This window comes from Macrobrachium rosenbergii, chromosome 13, assembly GCF_040412425.1.
Source record: "Macrobrachium rosenbergii isolate ZJJX-2024 chromosome 13, ASM4041242v1, whole genome shotgun sequence".
In the NCBI taxonomy this organism is placed as follows: domain Eukaryota; kingdom Metazoa; phylum Arthropoda; class Malacostraca; order Decapoda; family Palaemonidae; genus Macrobrachium; species Macrobrachium rosenbergii.
In genome coordinates this window covers 826,816-849,100 of record NC_089753.1, presented here as the reverse complement: position 1 = coordinate 849,100, position 22,285 = coordinate 826,816, and the positions used below count along the sequence as shown (strand labels likewise).

Sequence of the window (22,285 nt, the reverse complement as noted above, 5' to 3'; positions counted from 1 at the left end):
TATCCTTGATTATTATTCAATTTTACTGTTCATGCTCCTTTTTGTATATTTTTGATACTGGGATAATTAAAACTAAAACTAGTAATGGTGCTTTTATGTATGTCTACCTATCTACTTGTCCCTTTTAGACTTTCACCAAGCTTAGTATGATTCTCTGTTATGATTTCACCAGGTGACACAGGTCCGAAGCTCAGAAAAGGGATTTTGACAAAGGAAAATCTATTTCTGAGGGAGGACCTTTGTCACCCGGTGACCCTCCCAGATTCCAGGTTTTCCCCCCTGTTAGGCATACCAAGCTTGTTAAGTGGGTGCTAGCCTGGAATGGGTACAGATGGCGCTGGGGTCATTGGTTGGCGGACTGGTGAGTGCTGGCGTCGGGTCGGCCCTTCACGTTCCGGGGTTTTTGACATTGGGTTGTCTACAGAGTACAGTCCTGTGGCAGTGGCAATATTCACTCACCCTTACCAATACCGACGTCTATTTCATTATAGATGATCGATCTGGGGGTAGTAACCCCAGCATTCCTGATAGCTTTTTTCTCTCGTATATTTAGCAATATTTATACCTAGAAATTCGTGCTTAATGGGAATTTCACCGGGTGACACAGGTCCTCCCTCAGAAATAGATTTTTCCTTTGTCAAAATCCCTTTTTTTATAAAAGGGGGGGGGTTGACCTGGAGCCAGAAATCAACCAAAATAATGCTCTAAGATAAGTTTTTTCCATGAGTGCCAAAAAAAACACTTGTTGACCTTTACGGTCGCTTTTTCTCAGTTTTCACTTTTTGCACTTCAAATGCTAAATACTTTTTTTAGGCCAATTTTAAAGTTAAATATACCATTGGAAAGAGGAAAGAAAGACTAATATTTTTTTGGGCCTAGATTTTTTCTTTGGTTGACGAGGAAGCTGTGAGAATCAAATTATACAAATTTTTTGGGAAAATCCCCCCCTCGTCCCCATCCAAAAAAAAGGAAAAATTGAAAAACTCTCCCCATGATTTTTTTCCTACTATGATATACTTTCTATGTATGAAGCCGCATTGCAATAGCTCTAATAATAAAGGAGGAGTAACACTTTTAATTTCTTAATTTTTAAAAAAAATTTTTTTAATAATATCCAAAATAATCATCCGATCACTCGAATTTTTTCTGGAACATCACCTTATATACAGGTAGTCGTTGACTTACGACGGCATTAGGTTCTGACAGAGCGGTCGTATGTCGATCTCGTCGTAAGTCGACCAACCTCATACGTACATGTATTCTGTACCACATGATATTATCCATCATATATTATATCCTAAGTATGACTAGCCTACATATACATTTTATATTATCCCAAAAATGTGCATGTATAGGACCTATTATTACGTTTAGCATATGAAATCTTATCATGCTTGAACTTCTTGATTAATACTTACTTTTATTACTGTATTTAACATTTTTATTGTAGTTATTCAAACCATCTGTCTGGTCTGTTTACATTTTCTTATCCGCCATTTGCATTGCCAATCGGCTACACGTATGACGTATTATTTACTTTTATTTATTTATAGGTTTGAATTAAATACATGCTGTATTTGACGGCGTATAAGACGCACTTTTTTAACAAAAGAAATGGCCTAAAAAATCCCCCTGCGTCCTATGTACATAATGTAGGCTCAAAATTTAAGAATTTTGGCCGAAATTATACATGAAACGTCACGTAGATGTTGTAGCCTAGCCTAACATTCGGTGTTATCCTAATAACCTATTAAAAAGCAAAGTTTATTATAATTATTTATCATTATCACACTTACCATCACCGCAATTACTACTGCTAGTATTATAATCAATATCTACTTTGTTATTATCGATATTTTCATTAAAATGTGTTAATATCATTATTGTCGTATACAGGGGATCGCCGCATTCCACATTTACAGACTTACAGTACGTGTGCTGCCACCTATTGGTGATTATCTCGAGAGCTTTACGGATAACAAGGCTTCGTTCAGTTGGTAGTTGGCAATTCCTGCTAACATTCTCTTTACGCATAACAACATGGCTTCGATCAATTGGTGGTTGACAATTCCTGCTACCATTCTCTTTAGGCATAATAACAAGGCTTCGTTGAGTTGATACTCAGAAGCTTTCGTGCTAGCATTCTCTTTTAAGAATAATAACATGGCTTTGTTCAGTTGCTCACGAGACTCGAGCCGTTACATAAGAAACATTTTTATTTATTGGATTTTACCCCTTGATTGCATACTTTTATAATATATAATGGATATATATAACATATATTACCGTAGGTAACATCTTTATTAATGTTTTTGTTGATTCTGCTGGTAAGAAACAATGTCTACAAATGAATGTGTTGCAATCTATTGGTATACCTATGAGGTAGCTTTCAGCTGCAGACGAAACATTCGATCGTAGTAAATGGCTGATTGTATAATACATATTTTGATAAATATAAATATGGTAAATAACTTCTTTATTAATGTTTTTGTTGATTCTGTTGGTAAGAAACAATATGCATATGATAACCTAATACTACAGTTTTTACTTACCAAAATCATATGAGCATAGGCTAGAAAACCTTATTTTCTTTCCCTCAATGTCCTGCTGAAATTGGGGTGTGTCCTATTCAGACATGCATCTTATAAGTCATCAAATATGGTAATTTGTTATTACATTTGATTTATTTGCAAAAAATAGAAATACAAAATACATTACAAAAATATGAATCTTTTACCATTTTCGAACAACACAAACACACTGAACGCTGCCGAAAGCTGAGCATCTCTTGGATATAAGTGCGCTGCTGGTAGCGGGAAAAAGTATCGTACGCGCGCTCGACGTATTTTAGCAAAATATAAAATTAAATATTATATATTATTATATTGTCATAGCCGTCGTAAAGTCGCTCAGTCGTAAGTCGCATAGGTTGTAAGTTGGCGACTACCTGTATGTGTATAACATAAAAATTTCATAAAAATCGGAGCATTATTTCTATATAAGTGTGCGCTCCCCTTAAGGTACCCAGTGTAGTATTACATAATATGATTATTTAATTTCTATTACCATTATATGTACAGTACTGTAGTACAGTGTTATTATTGATTTACATGATTATTTAATGTTATTATACAATAAATATGAAAATACAGAATATTGCTATATGAAAAAGACAAAAAAATCTGCATCCACGAATATGGAGGTTCCCGTGAATATTTTTATGGATATGTTCCATAGAAAAGCCTGTGAATGTGAGTTTCAAAAATTTTTAGATAGGTTCTACAGAAAACCCGCAATTGGTGAGTCCATTTAACCTTGAGAAACGTGAATACAGGGGTTCACTATATATATATATATATATATATATATATATATATATATATATATATATATATATATATATATATATATATATAACTGAAAATTGGCGATAATAGTGCGGAATCCCTACTTATTGCCCGTCGATAACAGGGGAGTGGCACTGATAACCGGAGATCAGCACATGTTGGTGCCGATAAGAAGAGATTGGCGCAGAAAATCCAGTTATTGTCGCCGCTAGCAACCGCCTTAAAACTGGATCACCAATAACCGAGGCCCCCAGTGCCTGGGGACTGCCTGTGTATACATATATATGTATATATCACGTGTGTGTGTACAGGCAGCCCCGGTTGTCAGCGATACAGTTTTATGGCACTTGTCTGGATTTTCGGCACCGATATGCGCTGGTCTCCAGTCATTGGCACTGATCCCCAGTTATCGGCGCTGGTCCCCACTTATCGGCGCTGGTCCCCACTTATCGGCGCTGATCCCCACTTATTAGTGGTGCCAATCCCAGGTTATTGGAGCCAGTAACTGGATATCAGCGCCAATAACTAGTGATCGGTGCTATTATCCCTGATTTTATGTTATCACGCTGTCAGGAATGGAACCCTTCCCGATAACCATGGTGCCAATCCCAGTAGTTTTACATATATATATATACTAGTATCAGAGTATATATATATATATATATATATATATATATATATATATATATATATATATATATATATATATATATATATATATATACAAAGAAAAAGAAAGAAATGTAATAACAACCCAAAGACAACAGAAAACAAGGAAAATAAGGATAGCTACTTGGAATGTTAGAACAACATTATATCAGGCTGGAAAGAAAATGAATGTAGAGAAAGAAATGGAAAGAATGAAGCTACAAGTATTAGGGCTTAGTGAGGTTAGATGGCCAGGAGTGGGATGTTCTCCAACTTCAACAGGAGGAACCTTCATATACTCGGGAGGCCAGAGTGCTGAGAGAGGTGTTGGTGTGATTCTAGACAAATCTGTGAAACCATGTTTGAAAGGCTATTGGGCTGTATCTGACAGGATTTTGTTGAGTGTGTATAAAAGCCACACCATTCAATATATGCATAATACAAGTATATGCACCTACATCTGAACATGATGAAGAGGATGTTGATCAATTTTATCTAGAGTTAAATCAGGCAAGAGAGCAGTGCAAAGAGGATGAAGTAATTATGGTTATTGGTGACCTCAATGCGAAGGTGGGACAAGGAAGAACAGCGGATATTGTTGGGCCTTTTGGATTAGGTAGAAGAAATGAGAGAGGAAACAGATTTGTAGACTGGTGCATAGAGAGAGAACAGATTATATCAAACACCTGGTTTAAGCACCACCCAAGACATCTCTGGACATGGAAAAGCCCTGGTGACAGAGTTAGAAACCAAATAGACTTTCTAACCATCAATAAAAGATTTAGGAACTCTGTCAAGCAAGTGAAAACCTACCCAGGAGCCGATTGTAATAGTGACCATGTACCAGTTGTAGCAACAATGATGGTGAAGTTGAAAAATCAGAGGAAGAGTACACCTAAATCAAAGAGGCAACTGAAATTATTGAAAACAGAGGAAATGAAGAACCAATATAATATAATTGTAAGAAATAGGTATGACCAGCTTAAGGAGGAAGGCCCAGTGCTCCAACATCCTCAGCAAAAGTGGCAAAATATGGAAAATGCAATAAGAGAAGGTAATGAAATAATACCAACAACAGAAAGGAGAGCTCGGAGAGAATGGATGACAGAAGATATCTTGATAATGATGGATGAAAGAAGGCTACAGAAGGGTAAAATGAAGATAGATATAGAGCTCTGGATAGAACTATTAAGAGGGAATGCACAAGGGCAAAGGAGAAATGGATGGATGAGATTTGTGAGGAGGTAGAAGATTTTGATAAAAGGGATGAACGGAGAAAGTATGATAAGGTGAAAGAAATTACTTTTAAAAAGAAGAGAAGTATCAGCACTGGTATTAAAAAAGCGGATGGAACCATAGTAATGGAGTCAAAAGAAATATTGGAAAGATGGACGGAATATATTGGAGAATTGTTTGATGATGATAGAATAGAACATCTAGACTTCAATGACAACGGAGAGGGACCAAGTATAATCAGATCAGAGATAGAGGCATCTTTAAAACAAATGAAAAGCGAGAAAGCAACAGGTGATGATGGAATAGCAGCAGAGATGTTGGTAGCTCTGGGAGAATACATCATTGATATATTAATGGAAATAGTGGAAGGAATATATGAAGATGGAGAGCCTGCAACACAGATGTACAAATCAACATTTATCACAATGCCAAAAATACCAGGAACACTTGAGTGCAATAAACACCGGACTATCAGTATCATGAGTCAGATCACAAAAATAATATTTAGGATTGTTTTGAATAGAATAAGAAATAAGATACTCCCAGAGATTGGCAATGAACAGTGTGGTTTTATGAGAGATAAAGGGACAAGAAATGCAATTTTTATTTTGAGAATGTTGATGGAGAGAGCAATAGAAGTAGTGAAAAAGATCTATATATTTGTTTTGTTGACTATGAAAAGGCTTTTGATCGGGTTAGACATGTAGACCTTATAAGGATATTGGAACAGATAAATATTGATGGGAAAGATCTAAGATTGATAAAGAATTTATATTAGAATCAAGAGGCATCAGTGAAAGTAGAAAATGACGAATCAGAGACTCGGCACATCAAGAGAGGTGTAAGACAGGGTTGTGTGTTATCACCAGATCTCTTCAATTTATATAGTGAAATGATAATGAGAGATCTCAGAGATATGGAAGGAATTAAGGTTGGAGGAGTCAATATTAATAATATCAGATATGCTGATGATACAGCACTTGTTGCAGACTCTCATGATAAACTTCAAGCTTTAGTCAGTACTTTACACGAGTCAAGCAGAGAAAGAGGTCTGTCAATAAATATTAAGAAAACAGAAGTTATGGTAATCTCCAAAGATGAAATCCCCAAGAACAGATATAAGAATTAATGCTGAAACAGTTAAACAAACCGATAGTTTTAATTATTTAGGTGCACTGTCACAAGTGATGGAAAATGCGAAAAGAGATCAGGAAGAGAATATCCATGGCAAAAGATGCATTTGGTAAAATAAAGAAATTAGTCACCAACTCAAAAATATCGATGAATCTTAGGAGAAGATTTGTGAAATGTTTTGTTTGGTCTGTATTGGTGTATGGCTGTGAAACTTGGACCTTGAGGAAGGCAGATGAGGAGAGGTTACAGGCTGCAGAAATGTGGTTTTGGAGAAGGATGCTGAAAATATCATGGACAGAAAGGAAAACTAATGAGCAGGTATTAGAGAGAGTAGGCATTGAGAGAGAACTTTTGGCTTCAGTGAGAGGTAGACAAATGCGGTTTGTGGGTCACATAGTGAGAAGACAAGAACTAGAACATCTCTCTCTCACTGGTAAAATCAATGGAAGTCGGCCAAGAGGAAGACATAGACAAAAATATATGGATGGATTGGTGAGAATGACTGGAGGAAGAATGTCTGCAGCTCAGTTGCTGCAGAGAGCCGGAAATAGAGAGGAGTGGCGAGCCATGATTGCCGACGCCCTTGGGGATATGGCACCTGGATGATGATGATGATGATGATGATATATATATATATATATATATATATATATATATATATATATATATATATATATATATATATATATATATATATATATATATATATATATACATACATATATATATACAGGCAGTCCCCGGTTTACATGACGGGTCCGGTTTATATTAGTCGCAGTCGATTTCACGGCGTTCCAAGGTTACAATGCTTTTCAAATATATTCATCAGAAATTATTTCCCGGTTTATGACGCATGTCCCGGGGTTACGACACATCGTACGCTGATCTGTCGGAAGAAATATGGCTCCAAAACAGCAGAATAATAAAAATTTGGAGGTCTTTTGATGAAAAACTCAATAAAAATGTAGTTTACATCATTTTCAATACACCCAAAGCATTAAAACTAAGATTTTCTAAGGATTTTTAATGATTTTCGACGATTATTCGGTTTATGACGCGGCGTAAAAACGGAACTGCCCCCCGTCGTAAACTGGGGACTGCCAATATATATATATATACAGTCATACCTCGAAATTTATATATACAGTCATACCTCGAAATTACGCGAGGTTAGGTTCTGGAGCCCCTTGTGCAAGGTGAATTTTCGCGTAAGTTTGGCATGGTCTTTAAAAATGGTAATAAATGTTTATTTCCAGAGTTTAAGTACTAAATATGACCCTAATCATGCTCCCAAAGTATTAAGCTAACTTTTAAATGAACTAAAGTTAGTGTAATTTTATTTAAAATTTAGCTTATTACCCTTAAAAAAGGAATACAGTAAATGGTTGACATAAAAATTGAGTACTGCACAGTTTCATAATAGTGCATTTACAGTAGGTGCGTATGTAAACTAATGTTACCCCTAATTCATGGGATGCCGTTTTCTTTGTCACTTAGAGTAAAAGCCGTTTTCTTTGCGTTACTAGGCAAAACGTCACAGTCAACAAAAGTACAATTCCATAAAACATGGAAAAAATGTACATAATGTTCGTAGAAGGTAGTACAGTACTGGTAAAATTCAATCAATTTAAAATTATATACTGTACAGGTAATGACGTACCAGAGAAATAATAAGTTGTAAAAGTATGTTTGAGTGCTAACTACGAATGAGAGAGAGAGAGAGATACTGTAATAAAGTAACTGTACTGCTTTTGTATCGTATTTATGCGCAGATATATAAATACAAATTTTCCATTCTGATTTTACACCTAAAAACACGAAAACTTATAAATTAAACACACTTTCTACAGGGGTATCATCTTTGAAAAATGCAGTAGCTAAGGGTATCACATCTTATAAAAGTACATCAACTGAACGTGCTGTAATTACATGCACATACAGATAGCACCAGCACTTTTCTCTGAGGTGAACAGAGTAATTTTCAAAGAATGACACTTATACAACTCTTAGTTACATCTCTGATATTACATTAACGAATTCATTTTATCAAATGAGCGCGACTGAACAACCTCATCTCAAGGTCATGTAAAGTCCTTGTGACAAAGACTTTGCAAATGGACATAATACTTGTATGATATTTATGTACAGAAATATAAATATAAATTTTCCATATCGATTTTACAGTTAAAAGCAAGAAAACTTATAAGTGAACTTCAAACATTAAACAAGCATTTTCTGCAGGGGTATCATCTTTGAAAAGTGCAGTAACTTTGCAAATGGGTATCACATCTTGTAAAAGTACACTAAGTGAATGTGCTGAAATTACCTTTGCATCATATTTATGAATGTACAAAAATAAAAATAATACATTTTCGATACAGATTTTACACATGAAAGCATGAAATGCATTTTTCATAGAGATTTCACACATGAAAGCATGAAATGCATTTTTCATAGATATTTTGCACATTAAAACATGAAATGCATTTTTCATACAGATTTTACACATAAAAGCATGAAATGCATTTGTCATACACATTTTACCCATAAAAGAATGAAATGCATTTTTCATAAAGCATGAAAACTTGTAAATTACTTCAAAAATTAAACACCCACTTCTGCAGGGATTCTCGAGAATTTCATGTGTCTGTGAAAAAATCGCGTATGCCCATTAGTTAGGTTCCAGTGAAAAGTTCGTGTGTGTGTGAATTCACGCAACTCGAATCGTGTAAGATCAAGTATTTCTGTGTATATGTGTATATATATATATATATATATATATTATATATATATATATATATATATATATATATATATATATATATATATATATATATATATATATATATATATATATATATATATATATATATATATATATATATATATATATATATATATGTAATTCTAATAGCCACAATGCCCTCTTAACTTCTCGAATTCTTGCTTTTTTGGATATGCTTGTAACTCACGGCCGAAAATATCCAGACGGAAGAAATTGAAGAGCCTGTGAATGGCGGTCGAGAATCGAACCCGCATTACCATATTCACAAGGAGGTCACGTTGCCGACCTGGCTATGAGAAGGATAAAAGTCTATCGCCTCTCATACATACATATACCTGTCGTTTTCAGATATATTTTGTTAGAGCTGATAGACCCATCCTCACATCGTAGCCAAAGGGGCAATCGTTTTATGGTTTTGTGCTGAAATATATATGTAGAATCTACTGGTCACTTTTACCAGACACATATGTAATTCTAATAGCCACAATGCCCTCTTAACTCTTCAATTTCTTCCGCTTTTTGGATATGCTTTAACTACGAGTTGAAAATATCCAGAAGCGGAAGAATTTGAAGAGCCTGTGAATTGTATATTAGAATCGAACATATGTGTCCATATTAAAAGTGAGGTCACAGTAGATTCTGGCATATAGGATATAAATATATATATATATATATATATATATATTTTCAGATATATTTGTTAGAGCTGAATAGACCCATCCTCACATCATACATAGTGGGCAATATTTTTATTATATTTTTATGATATATATATATAGAATCTACTGGTCATTTACCAGACACATATGTAATATATCTTAATATATATATATATATATATATATGCTTGTAACTATATATATATATATATATATATATATATAGTTGAATATATATATATATATATATATATATATATATATATATATATACAGTATATATATATATATATATAATAGTATATATATATATATATATATATATATACAGTGAACCCTCGCTACTTTGTTCAACTATTAATAGACCCATCACCATCGTATGGATTTTTTCCATTCGTTTTTATTATATTATAAGCTGAAAAAATATCTACTGGTCATTTTACCAGGAAATTTCAAAATAGTGCCCGATAATATGAAGACCCAAATATTTCATTAATTCCATTAATAATATTAATATCGGAAGAAATTAGTACTGTTGGTTTATTGCATTATGACATATAATTCAGTACAAAATGAAGTTAAAACAAAAGATGCTTCACTGCATACATATACCGGATTTTTCAGAAATATTCATTGAAAATTAAAATTAAAAGTACCACCATATAGGCAGCCATATTAGCCAGGTTGGAAAACAGCGATGTTTCATCATGTTACGAGAAGAACGGTTTTCTCGAGACCGACAGGCTCTTCAAAAGGACTGGAAGCTTCGATATACCCACAGGCACTCGGACAAGGCATGTGAGTGGTACATAAGAGAATATCTTATCACTGTTGATGTTTCATCTTAAATCACTGTAAAAATAATTAAAATCTGAATTTCATACGTATGGGCAACTCTAGGATACAAAATACAGTCTCGTGAAAGCTACTGTGCTGTACAGTACACACCATCTCTCTCTCTCTCTCTCTCTCTCTCTCTCTCTCTCTCTCTCTCTCTCAATGAAATATGAATTACTGTATCATAAACTTTTATGTACAGAATTAAAAATAATTTCATTGACAAATTTGTTTCTTTTAGCAACTAAAAATTATTTTCCTAATTCTTTCGTTAGTAGTGAGCAGCTTCAGTCAGCTGATTCTCAAAACGTAAACATTACAAATATGGGACGATCTTTTTTATGCATATTACTGTGATAGGAGATCAAAATAGTAATACAGGCACTCGGACAAGGCACGTGAGTGGTACATAAGAGAATACCTTATCACTGTTGATGTTTCATCTTAAATCACTGTAAAAATAATAAAAACTGAATTTCATACATAAGCAACTCAAGGATACTGTATACTCTATCATCACCAGCTTGTCAAGACTTAGTCAAGACTTAGTCTCATCCCAAGCTACTGTGCTGTACATACACACCATTTCTATCTCTCATCTCTCTCTCTCTCTCTCTATCTCTCTCTCTCTCTCTCTCTCTCTCTATCTCTCAATGAAATATGAATTACTGTATCATAATCTTTTTATGTACAGAATTAAAAATAATTTCATTGATAAATTATATATATTTTGGCAACTATAAAAAATTATTTTCCTAATTCTTTCGTTTAGTAGTGAGCAGCTTCAGTCAGCTGATTCTCAGAACGTAAAACATTACAAATATGGGACGATCTTTTTTTTGCATATTACTGTGATAGGAGATCAAAATAGTAATACAGTGTTTAATGTGCATTGGAAGTGTTTATAACAGTGTGGGATTATTGGCTTTACACAGTAAAGAACCTTTAAATATTATACCATGTATTATACAGTATATGCCTCCCTAGGGAGGGGCCAATGCTACTCATGGAATTTCACTTAACATGGGGGTTCTGGCCCCCATTATCTGATGAATATATTTGAGGATCACTGTATATATATATATATATATATATATAATATATATATATATATATATATATATATATATATATATATATATGTAGAATCTACTGGTCACTTTTACGGACACATATGTAATTCTAATAGCCACAATGCCCTCTTAACTTCTCGAATTCTTCGCGCTTTTTTGGATATGCTTGTAACCACGAAGCCAAAAGTATCCAAACAGAAGGGCCTGTGAACGCCGGTCGCGGGAAGCGAACCCGAATTCCATATTCACAGGGAGGTCTCGTTGCCGACCTGACCACGAGAAGGATAAAAGTCTATCACCTCTCGTACATACATATACCTGTCGTTTTCAGATATATTTATTAGAGCTGGAATAGACCCATCCTCACCATCATAGCCAAGTGGGCAATTGTTTTTTATTGCTTTTTTAGGCTGAAATATATATATGTAGGATCTACTGGTCACTTTTACCAGACACATATGTAATTCTAATAGCCACAGTGCCCTCTTAACTTCTCGAATTCTTCGCGCTTTTTTGGATATGCTTGTAACTATGAAGCCGAAAGTATCCAAATGGAAGAAATTGAAGAGCCTGTGAACACCGGTCGTGGGAAGCGAACCCGAATTCCATATTCACAGGGAGGACACGTTGCCGACCTGACCACGAGAAGGATAAAAGTCTATCACCTCTCGTACATACATACAGTATACTTGTCGTTTTCAGATATATTTATTAGAGCTGGAATAGACCCATCCTCACCATAGTAGCCAAGTGGGCAATCGTTTTTTATTGCTTTTTTAGGCTGAAATATATATGTAGAATCTACTGGTCACTTTTACCAGACACATATGTTTGAAGTGCAAAAAAGTAAAAACTGAGAAAAACAACCGTAAAGGTCAAAAAGTGTTTTTTTCTTGGCACTTGTGGAAAAAACATATCTAAGAGCATTATTTTGGTTGATTTCTGGCTCCAGGTCACCCCCCCCCTTTATAAAAAGGGTTGTTATTTGCTCGAGGCGAGGGTATCATCAAGTACCACCTGACTCATTGTTGCCTGGTTTGAAACTAAGAAACTAAAAGTTTAGTAGATACCAGGCTGATATTCTTGACTCATTTTCAGTTGTTTTTTTTCACTTGTTTGGTCTTTTTGGTGTTTGGAGTTTGATTTTCAAGCCTTTTTGTCTCTCGAATGAAGAACTTCTTCTATACTTTCACTTGTGCCAAACAGATGTGTTAGTAAGTTGAATTTCTTATAGCTGAAGTTGTGTTCAATTTCCTCAATATTTATCTCACTTAATTGATGATGCTGAGATTTTCCATTGCTAATTCGCTTTGCGGCCATTTAACCATTTTTTTTTAATTTAAAAAATATTCATACAAAATCGAAGCGTGCACTCCTCTTAATACATATGGCATTACTCAGTGACAACTGCCCAAAGGAAATACATTTTAAGAATCCTGCTAAAAAGTAGTTAATCATTTTCTATTTTATTGGAATTAATTATTTTTCATTTCACCTCATAATGTGGAAGCTTAACTTGTATGCCTGTGTGTGTGTGTTTGTGTTTATATCTTCATGTGGTATTTCATCAGTGTTGACATTACCTTCTCTACATAATGTGTGCATTTGTGTGTGTGTTTCTTAGCAAGATATCACTTTTACCAATTTTCTTTTTTGATTTTCTTGATTTACTGTACAAAATTTCATTACAAGTACAGTTAATCAGGGCACGATTTAAAAAAATCATACAAATACAGGCATTTTGTGTTAGATTTTGTCTTCCAGTGTTTTTTTACACAATTTGGGTGTGCTGAATCCAAATTTGCTGGATGACATTCGATATTTTATGTTTTTAAGGCTAGATAGCTAAAAACAAAATGACTGCTGGAATGGCAGTTTATACTTGTAACTTCTGTACTATTTGCACTAAAAAAATTTAAAAAGTGCAGTCATACTAATTTTTAGGTCAGGTTCTTGAGTATTAGAACCTTTTTGTAACTGAAAGCCATTTAGATCACAAGATCCAAGATGGCAGCTCATTAGTAAGCTAAAATCAAGATGGCAGATAGATTTGCATTTTGTATAATTTTCACTAGAAAAATGGTCAAATAGCTGAATACTACAAATTTTTGGGTAAGTAGGAGATTTGGATTTAGCACACCCAAATTGTGTAAATAAAAAAAAAAAACAAGACAAAACAGGATGGTAAAATCTAGCACCAAATGCCTGTAGTTGTAAGATTTTTTGGAAATTGTGCCCCACAGTATCAACATTGTTTTTCATTCATAGCAACAATAATTTCATCTTATGTGCATTATAGCACTGGTCATCTTCAATGTAAGCTACAAGACAAATGAACTTGAGTTAATCTAAACCTGTTACTTACAAGTTACATAGCAACAATAACCTCATCTTCTCTCCTGTACATTATAGCACTGGTCATTGCATTTGCATAGTCCAGTGCAAGTCATGTTGGCCTTCTGGCAGCTGCTTCTACCTGTTACACAGTTCCTTGAACAACTGCATCTCACTACATCAAGGCAACTCCTAGGAACAGGCAGCAAAGTTACAAGTTTGGGTTTGAAATGGCCTTCTGCATTCATCCATCCACATTCGTTGGGTGAGGTATCATTGGTTTCGGCTCTGTGGCCTTAAGCCAGACCATGGCTTACAGATGGGCCCTCATTATGTGCAGCTTCAAAGCATCACTGGTAGGTGGCAATTTTTCAGGATCAACACCTATTTTGAAAAGGATCACCTGCTTTTCATCAGCAGAAGCTGCCTGTGCAACATTGTCCACGTTGCATATGAACAATTCACATCTCTGTATAGTTTCCTCTGTCAAAGTATCTCTTCCAAGGTGCAACAAAAGCTCCGGGCTATCTAAGTAACGTCAGAAAGCAGTCATTTTGATATGACCAGAGAGATAATGTTATGATGTTGTGTCCGATCCAGTGATTGCATGAAATGCCAACAATGATGATGTGACTTCCTCAGACATATTCCAGCTAGTTATGATGGCAATGATTTGAATGAACTTGGGTGCTGAGCTTGTTCCAGCTTTCATCCAGACCTGCTCGTTTTCCATAGCTGGTTTATGTGCAATAAGAAGGAGTAAGACATCAGTGTCTCTGGACCACACCACAATGTTTGATGACTGGGTATGTAGGCAATGCAAAATCATACGTGTGTCTGCCTCTTCTTGCGTGCTTGACAGACCAGTTAGATTCAAGTTCATTCTATTACTTATCACCTCCTCAGCTTGTGCCAGACCACCGCCAGTGATAACACACTTTTCCTCTGGGGCAAAGTCCATCAATTTATGCGAAAGATAGAGCGCAAGATCTGCTTTATATCCTGAGGAAGTGGTACGCCATCATTTTCAGTTACTCTCCGGATTGCTGTGGGTTTTGCCCTCTTCGACCTGGTTCCGTCTTTAATTGATGGCTGAATGTATGTATCAAAAACATCAATTCTTGCATATCACTTTCCATGCTGAAAGATACACTCACAATATGGTTTGGCAAAATCACCAAATGTTCTGATTTCAAGTGACTGTGGTTTTCCAAGGGCAGCAACTAAAGCTTGGCCATCAGCTACTAGAGTGGCATCCTTGGGTACTTCATACTGGTTGCTACATGTTATTCTTTGTAAAAGTATATCCATCAAAAGATGGTTTTGCCCCTCTTTAAGGCTGTCATCTGTGTTAGCTAATGAGAATGGAATAGGCAGAAGTTCATGTTTTAGGATGTCATCCAGATCTACATTCCTTCCTGCAGCATAGCATATCACAAGCCTTTGCAACACAGATCCATCAGGTTTTATAGCTGGTGTGTTGCTATCTGATTTCTTCACTTCATACAGTTTTGCAAATGTTGCAGGGATACTTCTGACCATAGAACTGTGGAATTTCTTAAGATCTGGGGCATCTGTAGGTGATAGCAACCATTCCTGCACAAATTCCTTCAGTTGATGCATACCAAATCTTTTGACTCTCAATGTGGGCTCTTGAATTTCCTCAGTAGGTTGATCCTTTGTAGCACAGTTCATTAGTTCCACAGCCTCAGTTGAAAATACTCTGAAAGCAGCAAGTTTCTGGACAACTTTATACTCATCTCCAGCATCTTTTATCCTCCTTGACAGACTTGACTCTTTGTGACTAGAAAACTGGTCTATGTCAGTACCAAACATTTTCTTTGTTTTTTCATATATTTGGGACCTTAGGTCGAAATATAGACTCCTTCTGCTTAATGCTGTTAAGCTCTTTGTGATGCCGACTATCCCACCACCACTTTTACCTGTACTGTTTAACCATTCTAAACTTTGGTCTGGATTAACCTGGTTGAATTTAGCATTGCCCCTTTTAACTACAAAATTTCCATCCAGGAACTCCTGCTCTACTTCAAGTGGGAGCATGTTCATTTGGACCAAGAACACTGAGCCCTACTTGGCATAATTAGTATGACCAAAACGATGGAAAACAGGCAACATTCTTCTGAATAATTCAAGGTGGAGCTCCCATAGACCATCATGACTGGCACGTATGAATTGCAGCAGAATACAGACCAATTTTAGATACATGAACCAAAAGGTATAATTTGGATTCTGTCCTTTCTGTTCCTCAAATTGCTTGACCATATCCAAGTATTTTTGAGATGTCATCACACCGATGAGATTTGTATCACTATCTTCAATAACTGCAGCTTCCAACTGTTGCTTGAGGGCTTGATAATTTTCTTCAAGGAATTACATTAGTTGAGGTAACAGTAGCACCAAGAGGGCTTGGAAAGTTATTTGTGCACTTGCATTCCTTTTTCATAATCTTTCCCCAAAATTACCCTGTCTCATGTGGTCATACCCAGACCACCACTCTCGGTCCAGACCTCCTTGATCCAGATGACTGGAACTGCTGACCTAAGGCTTTTAAATAATTCAGTGATATATGAAGGCCACCAAGCCGTGGTATCAGAAATTGATCATTCTGTGACCATTTCAGTTCCATTAATTTGGAATACAACTGCTCATCAGCTGTTAGTACCACATGAGTCTGTCCCAGTGATTCAGATATGTGCTGACACCTTAAGATGACAGTGTTTAGGGTTTCATATTCTTCAGCTGGGCTCAACACCATTGGCAGAAAACCTATTGTGGTTATTTTTTAGTTAATCTCACTTTGATTTGCATTATAAGCAATCCATCCAAGGTTTTGCTCCTTGGAGTTTCTCCTTGCAATAAATGCCATGTCTTTGGCATTGGCAAGTGTCCTTTCAGGACAGTCTTCCTTATAATCAACCCAATCATGTTGAACTTCCTTTTCAAATATTGGCTCTGGGTGGTTGACATATTTTCTTGGTGGCAAATTACTTGTTAGTGCCTCTGGTATAACAAGGCCCTTCCTAGATGGTTTGAGATCACTTAGAGTGTTTGTTTCAGAGGGAGGACCATGTTACCATGCAGCTATTTGGGTAGAATGAATGGTATCCTTCCCATCTAAGCTGGTGTCTAATATGTCGAGTTATCTGTAGAAAAATGAACAAATCTGTTCGGCACCAGGTTTCTTGGGATAACAGATCCTGTATCAACATCAATAGTTCTGAGTGTATCTTCTGCAAGAGCATTGTAAACTTGTAAGACATTCCTGTAGCTTATTGTATGTCCTGCCTTGTGTAGCAGTTGTACAAGTACTTTTGACCTGGTAGCCTGATGTATGGTCAATGCAAGACCCACATGTTTTAGTCCAAATAGCTCCTTTACTGACTCTGTACACCATGTCTTGAGCTAACGAGGTTATCTGGTCATGACTAGCTGTCGAAGTCACAGTATACCTGCTATCATCCAGATCATCATCCTCATCCCCATCATCTCTATCGCCATTATCTCCATCATTTTTGCCACCTTGATCATCGCCATCAACATTGTTGCCTTCCAGAACCTCTTGACCTCCAAACAGTACTTTTAAAAGCATATGCACAGAATCTGGAACACATGCAATTGCAGCTTCCTTTGACACCTTATAAGGTGCGTGATACAGAATATCAGATCTCGGCTTAAGAGCAACATGCATAAGGGACAGGAAAATGTCATCTCCAGGCTTATAAACAGGGATAAATGTCTCATCCTCTTCTTGTTCCTGTGACAACATGGTAGCAATGGGAATATGGGCAAAACCCTTTGAAACAAGCACAGTTCCTTTTGCATAATCTTCAGATTTCTCCAGGACATGAAAATCATAGACATTTTTGACTAGGCCAGCAACAGCTTGTTTAAAGGTTGCTCTCCTTGTGATAAAAGAGCTAGGTATATCTTGTTCAGCTTGTTGACAAAGGCCACTGTAGTAATCCCATACTTCATTAAGGTATAGAATGTGACCTCTTGAGGCACTCTTTAACACAGAGCACAACCAGCCCATTGCAACATCATCTTTTTGTATGGTATCCTGCACATCTGAGGCTTTTCTGCAGAATATTGTATAACACTTCAAATGATATTTAGCTTCTGCAGCAATGAGGTCGCTTATACCTGCCAAGGCGATGCATAGTCAGTGATCAAACCTGGCTAAATCTAGTATTTTGTTACTGGTATTAAATGACATGACTGCATGCAATGTTTCATACTTTACATCTTTACAAAAGATACATCTTTTCTAGTTAATCAATTTAGAGGTGCTTCTTGTGTGTCTGATATTTTCTGTATCTTGATTAGTTGATGAGTGTTGAGGCTGTTTGACTTTAAGTCTGGAAATCTGTTATTTACTTGTAAAGGTGCAGTAACAATCTTTATGGCAAGATATTCCCGTGTCCTGTGCACATCCTAATATCCTATCAATAGTATCTATTTTTTTCATCATTTCTTTTTAGCCTTTCTTGGGCTGCTTCTTTTAAAATATCAAGGCCTTGTTTGCTACTGGGTCTTAGTTTGTCCTTTTCATTGTTCATAGTTGATATCAAAGACTGGTCTCTTTTGTTGTGACATTGGCTCCATTTCTCAATTCTCTCTTACCACCACTCATATACTACAAACTCAACTCTTTCACCTCATTACTTGGGAAATTAGGCACACCTGTAAAGAAAAGAAAACATACATTGCAAGATATATATGTCTCAGTTATAAGATGCATTGGAATCATCTTTATTAATTAGTCTGTTTGCAAGTTATGTTATAAAACTGGAAACAAAGTACAATATATGCTGGAAGCCATATTGTTTTTAGCTCTCTGGTTAGCCGCCATTTTGTTTTTAAGGTCAAAATTTTCTTCTAGTGTAAGGAGAACATTATATTTGAATTCCCGACCCCAAAATTAGACTGAATCAACTACTTAGACTTGTATTTAGTGCAAATAGTAAAGAAACTATGAGCATAAATTGCTAATTTGGCAGCCATTTTGTTTTTGGCTCTCAAGCATTAAAAACAAAAAATAGAGACTGTCATCTGGCAGATTAGGATTCAACATACCCAAATTGTGTAAAAAACACTGGATGACAAAATCAAACACAAAATGCCTTGCAACTTTTACTGAGTCGACTTTTATGAAATTGTGCCCTCGCTGTAGTTGACTCTTAAGTATGATTAGCACACAGATCATAAAACAAATTTTTCATCATTGTTGATATTTCATCTGTAATTACCATAAAATTATTTAAAATGCAAAGTTGTTGAAACCTTGGTGCCACCAGCCAGCAAATGAGTGTGTGCGTACGTGCTTACCAAGTGCACATGATTGTAGTTATCTTTGGGTTGTAAAAATAGAAAAATGAGAATATACAATAAAAATATAAATAGAGTAACATAAAATATAAATAAAAAAGTGAGGGAGTGTGTGTATGTTACTTATAGGCTTCAGTGTAGGCAATCTCTCTCTCTCTCTCTCTCTCTCTCTCTCTCTCTCTCTCTCTCTCTCTTTTTGATTTGGTACAGTACAGTAATGTACATATTTAGTAAACTGTGGAAAAATTATTAACAAAAACATGAGACGAAACAAGCTTTAGCTAATCAGATTCTACAAAGCCCTCTTCACCCATCCAACTCTTTATCCCCACTCCCCCCCAGCCAGGAAAACTGCTCCCCAGCTCCACCCACCTTCCAAAAAACCCCTTCTCTGAATGAGTTCCTCTACACAGCCTTACTGCCCCATAGTTCCCAGCCATCTGACACCCCCCCCACTATAAACTTCTTGAGGTCCCTCCCACCCCCCAAAACCCTTTTTCAGTCCATTTATGAGTGTAAGCAGTATTATCAACATTTTCCTGAGGCCACACAACATTGCCAACTATCGGAGAGCGGTTTTTTCAAATTTTTTGAAATTTATATCATAAATCTTTGGGGCGTTGGTCCCTGGTCTGGGTGTGTTGGATAATGACGAGTTCTGGATAATCAAGGGATTACTACTTTGTTGTAAATGGATGATTTCAGGTAGCCTGACATCATTTAACAAGATTACTAAAGTGAAGCTGTTAAATGACTTCTTGTAATCAACAGTGCCATCAGATGGGAATTTTTACTTCCCATACAATGCATATTATGTTTTGAGACAAAAGCAGCTTGTTCATTTTATAAGTATTTTTTATTTCCATTAAAACTGACAAGTGAAACATGTTTTACAGTATTGGTATCAGATGTATTTTTGTTAATGCATTAGATCCTTGTTACAGGTGAACCTGACATGTTTTATAATGACAGCTGGGAAAATCTGTATGTTGAAGGGCTTGGAAATACTCTCAACTTCCTGAGTGGAGCTGTTACTAATTTGTATAAACTCCCTAACTTAAAATGTAAGTAAGTTGCATTACCACCATGAAATTTCATTAATTGTAGTTTCTTTAGAATGTTTAAACACTCATTTCAGTCATTTAATTATTATTAGGTGCTAATATTTAAGCCTATACTACTGTAACTTAAGTTCCAAATTGGTCCTTTTTATTAGGTATCTCCATGGTGAGATGGATGAAAGCATATAGTTTAGTAACTAAGTTCCCAGTTTGGTCATTTTCTTGTGGTACCCTCATGGTGAAAGACCTACATTCTGTTGACAGTTATTGCTCATACATAGTGATATATTTTCAACCTTCATCAGATAATGAATTCTAGTTTGAAGTACCTTGCTAAAGTTTACCTTTGTCCCTTTTCTGTGCAGGTCCTCGGGTGTTGTTGATAACTCCTTCACAGTATATGGCAGATTTGTATTTGAACTGCATATCAGATCTTACTGCTTCATGTAATCAGAAGGCTGTTAAAATGGAATATAAAACAAGTTGTAGTAAGTATTTAAAATACTTGAAATTTCTTATAAAGTTAAATGTACAGTACAATAATGTCAAGTCCTTGCAATCATAGATATGCTACGGAGTTGTCTTAAATTGATTAGATGTCTTTGTCAGGATCACCACTATGTTATTCACATAGTGGTGAGTGGCAGTGGGTTAATGTGGCTTTTCCTTAGCAGCATTCATTTCAGGGTGTAGCGTCCCTGTCTGTGCGAGTTAGGGTAGAAGAGACTTTAGCCTTGACAGGCAACTTTTCTACGAGGAGACACTGAAATCAAACCAGTTGGCAGAAGGGACTCTCTATCCTTGGTAGGCAACCCTTCTAAGAGAAGGTTCCTCTGAATACAAACCTTGTTCTCCAACCTTCGACTGTGCCATAGCCATTGTACCTTGGTCTTGGGTTTGAGTTCCCTTTCTTGAGGGTAAAATCAGACATTCATCTTCTATTTTTGTTCCTTTTACTGTTCTATCACAAAGTGTGTAGGATAGACTGATGAGAAAGCAAAAGTTGCATGGTGGATTATCAGGAAAGTGCCTTCTTTTATTAATCTTTTCCTTCTCAGCTTTTTATAATTTCCAAATCCATCCTGACTGTGGTCCCCCAGTTGCTGTGGTAACCTGGCGAGTTTCTTATTTGCCTTACAAGGTATCCCAGCCCCACCTTGTTGACAAGTTGCTTCCAGTAGTTTGTTAATGACATATTGTCATCTTTATTCATCCTTATAATAAAATTATTGTAAATAATGTAAATGCTGTTGTTGTTGATTGTGTTGTTTGTTCTTCTGCTGATTTTAACTATGTTGTTGTTGTGGTCTTTGTTTTAAGATTTTCATTAAGTTCTACAGTGTTTATGTATTTGCTGTCTACAGTATTCCATATGTTGATGATTCCATATATGACTATCTTTTGGAGAGGATTAGTATGACTCAGTCAAAGGATTCAAAAGCTTCGTTCGTTGTTTGTGGAGACTGCGATACAAAGCACAGTGTGTGGCTTAATTCAAATTCCACAGATCAACATAGCCAGTCTGCTCTTGGGTTCTGTGTATCCTCCAATTTTGTCTAGCTAATTGAGGAACTCTCACATAGTTGGTAATAGATTAGACCTTGTGTTCACAGATGTTCTGGATATGGTCAAGTCCAAGGTCTGCAGGTATAGAGAAATTTTCCACCCTTGTGCTATTGAAATGGACATCTATCAATCACTATACTGTACTCCTAATGCCACCATTGGAGAAAAGTTCAGGCTTAAACTTAGAGCCAATTTGGGTCACATTATTGAAGCTTGTCAGGTACGTAATATTTCGGATGCTATATCAGGTCCAGAT

The 22,285-nt window shown here is 35.9% G+C and overlaps 1 protein-coding gene across 4 annotated transcripts in view; it reads left to right on the top strand.

Annotated features, from left to right (window-relative positions):
- LOC136844855 (uncharacterized) overlaps positions 1-22,285 on the top strand; it is an 855,665-nt gene that overhangs the window by 735,338 nt on the left and 98,042 nt on the right. For all 4 annotated transcript variants that reach the window (XM_067114093.1, XM_067114090.1, XM_067114092.1 and 1 more), the window contains exons 13-14: positions 20,347-20,466; positions 20,829-20,951. In XM_067114093.1, coding sequence (XP_066970194.1) covers positions 20,347-20,466; positions 20,829-20,951 — 243 coding nt within the window. The remainder of the gene's footprint in view (positions 1-20,346; positions 20,467-20,828; positions 20,952-22,285) is intronic.